This window comes from Peromyscus californicus, unplaced genomic scaffold (genome assembly GCF_007827085.1).
Source record: "Peromyscus californicus insignis strain IS unplaced genomic scaffold, ASM782708v3 Scaffold_17__1_contigs__length_78620276, whole genome shotgun sequence".
Lineage (NCBI taxonomy): Eukaryota > Metazoa > Chordata > Mammalia > Rodentia > Cricetidae > Peromyscus > Peromyscus californicus.
In genome coordinates, this window is record NW_026294469.1 from 47,623,755 (window position 1) to 47,636,765 (window position 13,011).

Sequence of the window (13,011 nt, forward strand, 5' to 3'; positions counted from 1 at the left end):
TACCTATGATATCATTCCTCAAAAACCATAGAAGTAACCCCTTTCACGGCTATTGGTTTAACTCATGAAAAAGACACATGAATTTAAAGAAAAAAAAAATACAAAGACCACATGCCCTTCTTTGTTCTCATGGTAACACTTCCTAGTTAAAGATATTAAATTAGCTACAAAATTTGAAAGTGAAATGCAGAATTTTACAACCCAGTTGCTCAGATCTTTCAAACAAACGGCTTTCAAATGAGAGCATGCTATAGTGTTAGTGGGAACTCATTTGCTGAAATGTTTGCTTCAACCTAGTTTCAGGATAATTATTGCTGTTTGTCTATACTTATTCATGGCTGCTTTGGAATCTGTTTTTCTTTTGTGTGTGTGTGTGTGTGTGTGTGTGTGTGTGTGCATGTGCGGGGGTTATTTATGTCTTTCCCATTTTAGTTAGTTTCACAGAATGTGTTTGCTTTCTTCCTTCTGCTTTTACAACCACAGATCCCCTCTCCACTCTCTCTACTCTTTCTCCCTCCTAGCACAGGATGTTTCTGCACTGTTGTAGTCAATCTCTGAGCACTGTTTTCATGTCGTGACTGTTAATGACACCAGAACCAAGCAAGTGGGCCTTGATATTGCAAGTGCTGGCTAACTCTTATCTGTTGCAATCTTTATATTTGGCCCTTGGGCTGCCATAGACCTAACTGACTTGCATTAATTTCAGTGACTGTATAGACCAGTGAATGATTTTCAGTTGTGCCCTGATTTGTTCACCTAAGACATGACTTTTGGAATAGTGGTGTAAGGCTGGAGAATGCACCCGCAGGACCCCTGCACCTGAGCACTTGGCTGGAGAGTGGAGCACGTGGAGTTCCTGTAGCCGAAGCTGCAGTTCTGGGGTCAGCAGTCGAGAGCGCAAGTGTCCTGGGTAAAGTCACAGCTCCTGGTTTGGGGGAGGGCGCTGAGTCATCAGTATTGAAATTCAAAGCTTTTTACATCTGTCAATCATAATGGAAAACGAAAGAAACTGTTACAACTGTACTACTGCCTCAAATTACTTATATATAAAATAAAAGCTCTCCTTTAAGCAGAAAACAATGATCAGCCTTTCTAAAAATGAGTAATGAAATCTACAAAAAAAAAAAAAAAGAGATTGTTCACGTGTAAGTCTAATGAAATGTACTTAAATGAGCAGGACATTAGACAAGTCAAGTAAACAGTTGAAGGAACTAAGAGAAAGGCAAGAGGATGATGGGACTTCAGAAAGGCAAAGGATGAGAGCCAAGTTGGTGATGATAAAAGTTAAAGAGACAGAAACAGAAAGAACAAACAAAGAACCATGCTGGGCCCAGGTACAGTTGAGGGTCATTAACAGGCCCTCTTGCTCAAATGCCACTGCACCTTTGGAGAGCACAGGGGAGTGAGGCGTTCTACTCAGTGTGTCTTTATGGTCTTCAGGGACACAATGCAGCTATACGCAGCTGCAAATCTTCTGAATTTACTAACAATATGAGCTTTATAATCCTCAGAGTCAATTGACACATGGGAAAGCCAGCCTTTACATGTGGCCCTGAGCTCTGCCCTTGAATTATGTTTTCTATTTTATCTAAAGTCAGTTTTATCATTCATGGATTTTGAAAGATAATTTGAGCATTGAAAAAAATGGTTTTTTTTTTCATCTAATAGGCCTATGAATGTCCTACTCTCCCTAGTCATTTAGTGTGTCCATGCTTTTAGAGAAACATTTTAATAGAAAGGATTATATCTTATAAATGTGATGGCTTTCACTTATAAAAGTTGGTACTTGTGGGGAAAGGGTGAAATTTATTATCTGTACTCTTTTTCTAGGCTAGGTTCTGAAGCAAGGGATTGTAATGGCCCCAGAAAACAATACAGAATATGTGAGAATCCACCTTGTCCTGCAGGTTTGCCTGGATTCAGAGACTGGCAATGTCAGGCCTATAGTGTTAGAACTTCGTACCCAAAGAATACACTTCAGTGGCAAGCTGTCTTCGATGAAGGTATGGCCACCAGCTGGATGCCAGTTGTTTAATAATACTTGTGTTTTTTTACAAATCCTCTAATAGTTATTTGTAGACTTTGGTTTTTTCCTGACTTTTCTGGCAAATAACAACCACAAGACTAAACATGTATATTTTTTTAAATTGTTTTGAGCCATGACTATATATACCTATTTGGATAGCTAACATAAAAATATAATAAACATATCACATACTGGTAAAGATGAGAAGAAAGAGGAGATGGCTAACATTGCTGATATGGCTGAATGGAGCAGTCACTCTGGAGGGAAGTTTGGAAGTCTCTAAAATAGCTGAACATGCAATGAGCAATGTCGAAGTTGAATGCTTGAGTAATGGAATACTATGCAACCAGTACTACTGAAAGATATAAAACTTGATGGATTGCAGGGCATTGTGCCAAATAAAAAATGGCAGCCACACAAGGCCATGTGTTGCAGTGTGATCCATGGAGATTGCAGTTTGAAGTGGCAAAAATTACAGAAAGGAAAACAGATGATTGGTGCTAGGGACTAGGGTTAGTGGTGGTGAGAAATGTGGCCTGCCTGTGGCAGTGGTCCTTGCACCCACATATTTGATAAAATGACACAGACTAGCACACACAGTTAACAGTGAACTCAGGAATTTACTATGTTTTACTACAATGACCAAGGTACATACAGCCTTTGAGGATCTTAACTGAGAAGTACGTGGGTTGTTTGTAGACTATCTTATTTTACAAACTGATAAAACTTTAATGACTTTAAAAATAAGAATTTCAAGAAAATCATCTGTTGCAGTGTTAGTTTAGGATGACAATACTCCCCGTGATGACCAAATGTGCACTTGTGTGCCAGTGAGCAAAAGTGGCAGTGGCTTCTGTGGCTCCATCATGCTACCAGGGTTACCTTTACTTCTTCTCATTTCCAAGATGGACTGTGATTCCCCATGTTTCCTTAAGTCTGTTTGGTGTCCTGCAGTCTGATGGCTCAAGGTTCCTTTAAGCTCAGCTGTCTTGGCTTAAACACACGAACATTAAAAAAAAAAGCCAACAACAACAACATAAAATAATAATGGAGAGGTATAGATTATTATACAACATAACTGAAAAAAATAGCCATCAGACAACCTCTAGCTTCTCACTGTCACACCATTAGGTTTAGCCCTGTCCACAGACATTTATTTCATCTGGTTCCTACTAAGCAGCAGGATTCCAATTCCTCTTCCCAAGGCTAGTCTCCAGCTGTGTCCCTGATCCCACCCTCTTCTCCTTTCCTGTTACCTTATTGATCAGCTTGATTTTCTTTTTCTATATTTAAGTCCCTCTGTGTTGGGTATAATAAACCCAGTTCATTAGGAGATGTAGTTCCCCCCCCCACGCACACACATACACACACACACACACACACACACACACACACACACACACACACACACACAAAATAAACCCACAGAACTTCCCTCTGGTGCACAACCACCTTAAAATGTGGACCCACGTTCTCCCATTAAAATCTTTTGATTTCTTACCTCCAATATGGACTTCCCTAACACAAATATTTATAATGTCCTTGAAGAGTCTCATGAAAATTAAGGCTTGTGTGTGATTTCCTGTTCTATTTTTACTTGAAATGTCAAACCAGTGACCAGCCTTCGCCTGTCTGAACACTTGTGTGTCTTGGAGTTCATGACCCAGCAGAAATCTGGCTTCCCTAGTGTGTCTAGTGTTGTCTCCCTCCGACTATTAGAGATGCTCTCTCTACTTGCACGGCATCTTCTTCCTGGACAGACCATCGTTACCGGGAGTTCAAATGTGCGAATAACACATCCCATTGTCTTTGGTTAGATTTTTCCATTGAGCTTCAAATTTATGTCTCCAGTGAATTGCTTGCTATCTCTACTTAGACATCCTGGACCTTCTTAACCCTTCCTTTCCGTTCCCACTTGTTCCTTTTATGAGGTCTAGTTCAATGAACACAACACCGTTTCAGCTACACAGACTTAACCACCTGATTATTAAGGATTTTTGTTGCCTCCTTAAACTTCTTCCTGCTTTACCTCTATCACTGCTTTTTCCAGTCCTTGGTAGAAGCAAGAACAAATTCTATATCGTCTTCAAATATATAATGTTTACATATTTTCAAGTCCTTAGACAAGGGAGTTTCTTAGCATTATTTTTATTTTCAAGATTTAATCTCACTTACTATTAATGTACCTTGAAACCTTGTGATTTGGGATGGGAAAGTCAGTTTATGAAAATCCTGTAGGAAGCAAGAATTCCCCTGATTACCCAAATTGGCCATACATCCCTTCCAAGCATCCAACAAGCATCATGTAATACCATACTTTAGGTCATCTCTATTCCCTCTAATGTCTGTTCTAAGTATAGTAATTGGTATATATCCAACTTTTAATGATTTTTCTTGCATAAATTTGTACATATTTTCAATATCTTCTAATTGTAAAGGTTTAGTTAATATGACCATTCACTTTATTTCATTATCTGAGGGATACCATCATCACCTCTAATTGGCTGAAGGATTAATAAAAGGTACATTCATTTGAAACCTACTTACTCATGTGGAATAAGTGAGCAGAACAGGTTTCCTTCAGATTAAAGGAAAATCAATCAAAATGGGCATCAATGTATTCTTGTAAAAAATCACAGTAAAGGTAACTTATCAGGCGAGAGCCTATGACTTGAGTTTGATCTCTCCAACCCATGTTCTAGGTAGAGAGAGACTCTGAAATGCTGCTCTCCACCTTACACACACACACACACACACACACACACACACACACACACACACTCACACACACACACACACACACACCCCAAGAGTAAATAAAAATATTTAAAATAAATAAATAAATCATAATGAATGAAAGAAAGCCTGAGTTATATCATCATATTTACCATCAGTGAATTATACTATTTACATAATCAAAAGAAAAGCATTTTAAAATTAAATTTATATGTAAATGATTCATGTAACAGAATGTTGTACATTTTTATATGGTGCCATCAATATTTTTATAATAATGTGCAATGTTCAAAGAAAAGTAAACATATTTATGTCCTTAAACATTTACCATTTCTTTATGCTAAAACTGTCAACTGTTTTTCTCCTGCCCTAAAAAATGTGTAGTACATTCTGTTGTCACATAATCAGTCTGTGACAGGCAGGATACCAGAACTTCTTAGCACTCACTGGACAGATTTTCCCTATGTATCATGCCTCTGTCTCCCCAGACTCTGGTAATCACCATTCTGTGCTCAACTTCTATGAGATCAACTTTTATGTTCAAATATGACTGAGATCATGTGATATTTTCCTTACTTGCCTGTATTATATCACATAATATGATAATCTTAAATTCCATCCATTGTGCTGAAAAATGACAGGACTTCATACTTTTAGCATTATAGAGCATATTGTACTTATCTACCCAGACATTGATACATAGTTTATTTCCATTTCTTGATGATTGCAAATACTGCTACAATGATTTTGAATCTCTCTTTTCCACACTGACATGCTTAACAGTAGGCATGCTGGATCATGTGAAAGTTCATTTAACTTTTCACTAAGCATCCTTCCTACACACCTGCAACAATTCCCTTTTCTCTACATTCAATTGAATGCATGCTATCTTTTTCATAATGGTCCTTCTACAAGGGTGAGTTCATATTTTATTATGGTTTTGAATTGCATATTTTAACCACTTTTCAATATGGATCCATTGAGCTCATCAGTCTGTGTGATTGAGAAAATACACAACAATAACTATCCTTCATATCACACTAGGGAAGAAAATGAAATATATGGTTTTGTAAATCCAAATTCTTGATAATACATGTTATCTTATAATATAGTGGGTACATCTGTTATTCTTTTATGATGTATAACCATGGAAGGATATCTGGATATAGGATTTTATTGAGGTAGAGAATATTCCTTGTTATAAAGAAAAGTGATTTGTGGCTTCAGTGTTCCTGTATATCTGCATCCCCTCTGAAGGCTGAAGCTCTGCTGTTAATCCAGGTACAATGTGCACCTTGGCAAGGGCTGTCCCTTTAAATCAAGTCACCTGCTTGCCAAGTACTGGCATGCTTCAGGGATCACCTTGGTGTCAGTCTCCAGTGTATTCTCCGGGAAGAAAGAATGGGATCAAAGATTTATGACATCTATAAAGTCAAATTATGGAGATTGTATTGCCAATATGATACAAAAGGAAAAATACAGAGATATTTTTTCCTCAGACTTCTTGTTTGGAATATGAGTGGGATTGTCACGAGGGCTAACTCCTTTCAACTCATGAATCTGAGGTGCTTCTGTCTTCAATGAAAATTCTAGAAAGAGAATTACATTTACCACTTTTGAAGTGCTGCGGTTGTAGCAGCTGCCTTTAAGTCCAAAGATCTGACACAGTAAGCAGTCCTCGAAGAAGCACACTTTGCTGTGAGGTGTGAGAGCACACTGAACTGCTTTACTGTGGCTTCTAATGGCATCTTAAAGGAAAATTTCAAAACCATGCACATTAAAGGCCATAGTCCAACTCCCCCAAATTGTTCAGAGCGGCATTCAGAAGCCACATGTGAAAACTGTTTGAAATGTTCAGTTTTGAAGGCTCATTTAACTGTCTGTCTTCTCTTTGCAAAGTGATACCCCGTTCCATGCCTCTGGCTGTTATTTGGTATTTATAGAATACCATCAGCACACGTGGAACTTTGCTGAAGACACAAGAACCGTGTCAAGGGCTGTAAACTATTTTCCATCCTATTTATACAAGTTTAATAAGCAGTAAAGCGCTGACTGGTGTCAAGCCAGGAGAGTAGTAATGTAGCATGGAGGCTGTGCTGAAGTTTCAGATTTGATTATCTGTACTCTTGGTGTCACCAAACAGTACAGATCCTCCATAAACGGCTTCAAAGTAGAAACACGTTTTGAAAAAATGATGCCACTTTTTTTGAGTCTAAGAGGCGAGTATTTGAAATCCAACCCTCCTGCTTCATGCTCGGCGAGGCACAGAGGAAGAATGCGAGCATCTCAAGGATTCCTCACCCTGAATCAGTGGTTCCCACCCTGGACATCAAACGCACTGACATGGTATCTGAGTAAGCAGTGAAGGGATTGAGTCCCCCTAACACATCAGCACTTGGGCCTCGTGGTGGAAGTTCCTACACAATCACGCTTGTTGTTTCTGAAACCGCAGAATACAGAGAATGGGATGACAGTTGTTTTTCCTGCTTTAGTAATTTTCTATTCAAAAATGCATGTAAAAATTAAATGTTATTATGCTAAGATTTATAAGTGAAAGACATCGAAAGAACTTCATGTCTGAATATTAATCAGAATTTTTAAATGAGTAGAATCCTGATGTGTGGTTAGAGTAAGGAAAATGTCATTCTAAAAGATATGGACAAAAATTGGGATGGACCAAATATATTTCAGGAGAAATTGTTTTGTTTTCTGTAGTTTTGTGCCAGAAAATGCACATCTGAAAATCATTTGAAACCAGATTTCTAAAGGTGGAGATTAATATGCACTGGGTGCTTCTAAGGAAAACATGGCATCTAATACAATAAACCTCTAGTATGAATCTATTTTAATGTTATATTGCTCAATTAGCATTGAATTATATTTTTACACAGTATCATTATGGAAAAAATAGAGCTTAAGGTAAAAAATATTGATGAGTCAATATTCTTGTCTTATCTATTTTGTATATAGAAAAACCATGCGCCTTGTTTTGCTCTCCTGTTGGAAAGGAACAGTCTGTTCTTCTATCAGAAAAGGTGATGGATGGAACTTCTTGTGGATACCAAGGATTAGATATATGTGCAAATGGCAGGTGCCAGGTAAGATATTCCTGAAGCGAGACTCTACATGCTGAAGTGATACCATGCGTCCACTGAGAAGCTTCATAACATGGTGAAATGCTTTGGGTTGAGTTTCAGGAGAATTGGGTGGTTCAGACATTTCTGGGATCGTGAATAAGACAAACTAAACTTGAAATGCCATGTCTCAACCTGTATAAGGATGAGTGAGAACTGAGTGACCCACAGATCCCATTGACAGCTGAAAGAATTGGTGATTTTAAGATACAGACATAGATCTCTTTCTTACAGTTGGAACACTTACCTGTGAGAACATTCCAGAATAAAGAGTTGAACACTCCAGTTTTCCAGTTCTCTCCTATCCTGAGATAGGAGTCACAATAAATTAAAAACCATTCATACTTGTCATATTCAAATACTTACCAACATTACAGACTCAATCAATTTTCAAAGGCAGCCTCTATTTTTAATGGTGGCTTTTGTATTTAGCTTGCTCTTAAAATGTTCATTTACTGTGAGCTTGTGGGCTCTTTTACATCAGTCTTTAGAAACAGATTTTCTGTCAAAGGAGCATGAATAGCCCAGTGGAAATATCAAAAGCTACAATGCAAATTTTCTCCTCATAACTCTGATTCTGTATCAGGTTGTCTTCCCCTGGAAGATTAGTAAACAGGAAGTTCAATGTCAAGCATCTCGGTGATCACTGTGAACACGGACGGGTAGAGGACTGGACACAAGGAAAATGCTGACCCCACAAGGACTTCTTATGGGCTGGCTTTCCAATGTTGTCATTTTAGGGGCTGAGAAAAGAGACCTTTCTGTCCTCAGATGCACGTGTGTGTGTGTGTGTGTGTGTGTGTGTGTGTGTGTGTGTGTGTGTGTGTGTATTCAAGCAGCTCCTGGAAGTAAATGTGTCCTTAGAGGCCATATGGCTCAGTTTGTTAGTGAGTGAGTTAGTTTGTTGCAATTTTTATTCAAGGCAATTTCTGATATGTTTTCTAGAAATGGGAGAGAAATGAGAGAATTAGCTGAGTGTAACTGTACTGAAGCCACAGCTTCTCTTAGGAATCCATGTTCTCAAATCAGTCAAACACACTAGACACACATGCAATGAAGTGATCTGCAAATTTACTTTTTAGAACAATGGCCAGTAAATTTGTTCTATATAGTTCTCTGAAAATCACATAATGATTCCCTCTACCCTACCACTGAGAAAATACACAGTTGAACACACACAAGCTTGGCATGGATTGATGAGTGACCCAATACAGGCTATATAGTTATAGTTAGAAATTGGAACCTCATACAGCTTGAGTGTTCCACAGTCTCAACGTTCTGTACTCTGCTATGATGCTGTAAAGTTTAACACTGAGCTGTGTGGTACTGTCACACATAGCAATAGAGAATGACTGTGACTTGAAAAATGTCCACTGGTAATAGTCTTTATACATATTTTACTTTCAGAATTATATATTACGGAATTCAACTTGCAATTTCATTTCATTGTGATGTATGAATCTATCTGGCTAGTGTATTTGTAAATTGATTTATTTTTAAAAATTAATATTCCTAATTGTATGTGTCGGATAGAGGAGCCCGAACAGCTATGATTGTCACATCACAGTGCTGTATGTCCCTCATATTTTACAGAGCCTTGTGCTAGACATTAAAATTATGCCAACCAAAATTCTACACAAATGCTCCCATAAATCTGATTATTATAATTTGAGTAGAATTCTCTGAAATGGCATATGACTTCTGTCTGCATCAGAGTATATCAAGATTCAGTGTTTTTTTAAAACTAAAATACATCATTTGGTCAAAATATGATGAAAAACATGCAGTATTTTCTGACAGCACTCTGAAAACTAGAAGTTTGACTAGCTTGCTTTGTTTTTAATCTCAAATGTATGGTCACAAAACTAACTCTGGAATTCTAAATATGATGAATACATAGCCCCAAAAGGGGTGTCATGGAGTAGCCTGTTTAGCCCAGTAAAGTTTCCGTTGCTGTAAAGATAAGGAAGGGTTTTCCTGGTCTTCTAGTGTCAAAAGTAAATACTGAATGATATCCCAATGTTATTTTGAACAAAAGAAACTATTATTGAAGAAAATGAAATTATTGAGGAAATTGGAAGGACTTATGTTCTGGTCCGTATGTTAATGCCACTGAGCAGCTGAATTCCACTGCACAGGTGGCCTCACTTCCTAAGTGAACCAAGGGCAGGAATTCACAACCCTGGATGACTCAAGGAAGTGTGAGTTACTGAACAAATCACTTTTACATGTTCCTAGAATTATTCTGTCCAAAGAAAGCTGAGACCAAATGAATTTACTGTTTTCTATTGAATAAATATTGCCATTCACTGATACTGAGGAGATATGATTCTGTTTTCCCAAGTTGAGCATACATACACCAAGAAGAATTTAGTCTATCAATACTTCAAAAAAGCCATTGAGAGACCCTTCTCCATAATAGACTGCTGGCAATGGTCGAGAGACAGCCCGAACTGACCCACTCTGATGATGGGATGGCCAAACACCCTAATTGTCGTGCTAGAAACCCCATTCAATGACTGAGGGATCTGCAAGCAGAGATCCACGGCTAGGCCCCGGGTGGAGCTCCAGGAGTCCATTTAGTGAGAAAGAGGAAGGTCTATATGAGTGAGAATTGTTGAGACCAAGGTTGGATAAAGCACAGGGACAAATAGCCAAATGAATGGAAACACATGAACTATGAACCAATGGCTGAGGGGCCCCCACCTGGATCAGGCCCTCTGAATGGGTGAGACAGTTGATTGGCTTGATCTGTTTGGGAGGCATCCAGGCAGTGGGACCGGGTCCTGTGCTCATTGCATGAGTTGGCTATTTGAAACCTGGGGCCTATGCAGGATTGCTTAGCTCGGCCTGGAAGGAGGGGACTGGACCTGCCTGGACTGAGTCTACCAGGTTGATCTCAGTCTTCGGGGGAGGCTTTGCCCTGGAGGAGGTGGGAATGGGGGGTGGGCTGGGGGGAAGGGGAGGGAGGTGGGAGGGGGGAGAACAAGGGAATCCGTGGCTGATATGTAGAACTGAATGGTATTGTAAAATAAAAATAAATAAATAAATAAAAGAAAAGTTTCAAAAGAGAGACTGATAACTAATACATGACAAGTGACCCTAATACATGGGGGAAATTTAAATATAAAAATTAGAATCAAATTGTGACAGGTGTTGATACTGTTATGATCTGGGAAGCAAACAGATTATACAAAGCAGCTAAGGGGTGGATATTCAGAGACAGCAAAAGGCACATAAATGCTGCCTATGGAGGCATACCTTCCTCATGTCAGAGTGCCCAGCAGTGTCAGAGCATACAATCCGTGGTTAGTGGAGGGCTTTGGTCAGCTAGTCAAGCTTATTTCAGAAGTGACCATCACAGGAAGTGCTTAAAATACAACATGTGTGGAGGTCACCTGGCAGGAGTTCAGGAACACCTGGGTGCTGGCTAAGAAAAAAAAAAAAATCTGCCCTTTGTGTTTAAATGGAAAAAAAAATGTAGGATGGAGATTAAAGAGCATCTAGAAATAAATACTTAGCCAGTAAAAGTTGAAGTCTTTGCGTTTTATTACTGGTCGTCTCAGCCGACTCACGTGAACCTGGAAACAGAAGGTGAACAGCTTAGGAAGGTAATGCCAGTAGCATACATATAATGGACTTTTATAAAAATTCACACCACCTTCCCTCCTCCTCAGTTTTTCCTATATCCTACCAACCATTCTTCCCTCCTAGTCTCCTATGTTCCATTTTAAACTCGCTGCATCCACTTATTGCTGCCAGGATGTACATGGGTGTAGGGTCATTTACTGGCCGAAGGGTCGCCTCCCTAAAGCAAAGTACTTCGCCCTAGATAGAGCATCATCAATCAGTTGCTCATAGCTCTTCGTCTAGCGGTGGAACTTCCTGAGCATCTCTGCCACCCGTGCTTTGATTTTGTCTTCCTTGATTTTATACATCCATAGCTGCTATGAGTTAGTATATGTGCAACTGCCCTGGCATGTCCTGAAAACACTTTTTTAAATGGAAATATCCCCCTCCTCTTCTCTCACGATTGCTAAGTCTTGGGAGAATGGTATGGGCCTGTTATACCATCTACTACAGTTAAAAGAAGTGTCTCTGGTTAAGGTTGAGATATGCACAATTCTGTGGATGCAAAGATAAGAGCTTAGGGAGCAGTTTAGCACCCTGCCCATGTACCATAGTTACAGTAATAGGCTCTCTCCTCAGGACTATAACCCAGCCATGGATTCTTGGCCCCATTAATGGATGACATATATAAGTTCCGTTTCCCTGGGTGGGCCTTAAAATCTAATCCTTTATGCCCATAAAAACTTGCCACTATTGCACCAAAGTTTTCATTTTGCCAGACACTGGAACTATAGTTTTCAGGGTTCTCAGTTGGATACAACTGTTGATTACTTCCCTGGTATCGTGCATAGCACCTCCCAGCATCATGAAAAGCTAGAGAGGAGAGATGGCACTCCCATGTGGACACCAACTGGATTTTTAACCTGTTCTGTGACTCAAAAAAGGCAATAGACTGTAATGTTTAGAGGGGCTAAGTGACCCAAATCTTGGAAAGAGGTTCCTCATACCTGCCACTGGGCTTTTTTTTTTTTTTAAATTAGATAGCTATAGCATCTGGAGAGCAGTATTCCCCTGTTATAGGGTGACTCCATTTGGACTCTTCTTAGATAGGCAGAAGTGTGTGTTTTAGGAAGCTTTTCTACTGCTACTAGGTCTCTACATGGCTTTTTTGAAGGTCTTTAGTGCTGGTCTTCTCTCTCTCCATATTGTTACTCCTCAATCATGCCCTCCTTTGTCCCATCCCATTAACCTTTCTTGCCCACTGTTTTATATTCCCTGTTCATGCCCACTGAGTTTTTCTCTGTTTGGTCCCTTGTAAGCTTGTCCACTCATTGTGCCCTACTAGTTTCCTGGCCACTTCAATTTAAAAACATGTTTCTAAAGATTCCAAGCTAGCACCCTCATTTGAGAGAGAACAGGTGAAGTTTGTATCTCTGGGTGTGGTTTGCCTCACTCGGAATCTTTGCAGCTCCCTTCATTTCCCTGCAACATCCATAATTTCATTTTTGTTCTTTGTAGTAAAGTGATGTTCTGTTGTGTAAATGT

At 39.2% G+C, this 13,011-nt stretch overlaps 1 protein-coding gene across 1 annotated transcript in view; it reads left to right on the forward strand.

Annotated features, from left to right (window-relative positions):
• The window catches only part of Adamts19 (ADAM metallopeptidase with thrombospondin type 1 motif 19), a 209,084-nt gene that overhangs the window by 123,687 nt on the left and 72,386 nt on the right, over positions 1-13,011 (forward strand). Inside the window, exons 12-14 of the mRNA XM_052742227.1 lie at positions 780-910; positions 1,831-2,003; positions 7,733-7,860. Coding sequence (XP_052598187.1) covers positions 780-910; positions 1,831-2,003; positions 7,733-7,860 — 432 coding nt within the window. The remainder of the gene's footprint in view (positions 1-779; positions 911-1,830; positions 2,004-7,732; positions 7,861-13,011) is intronic.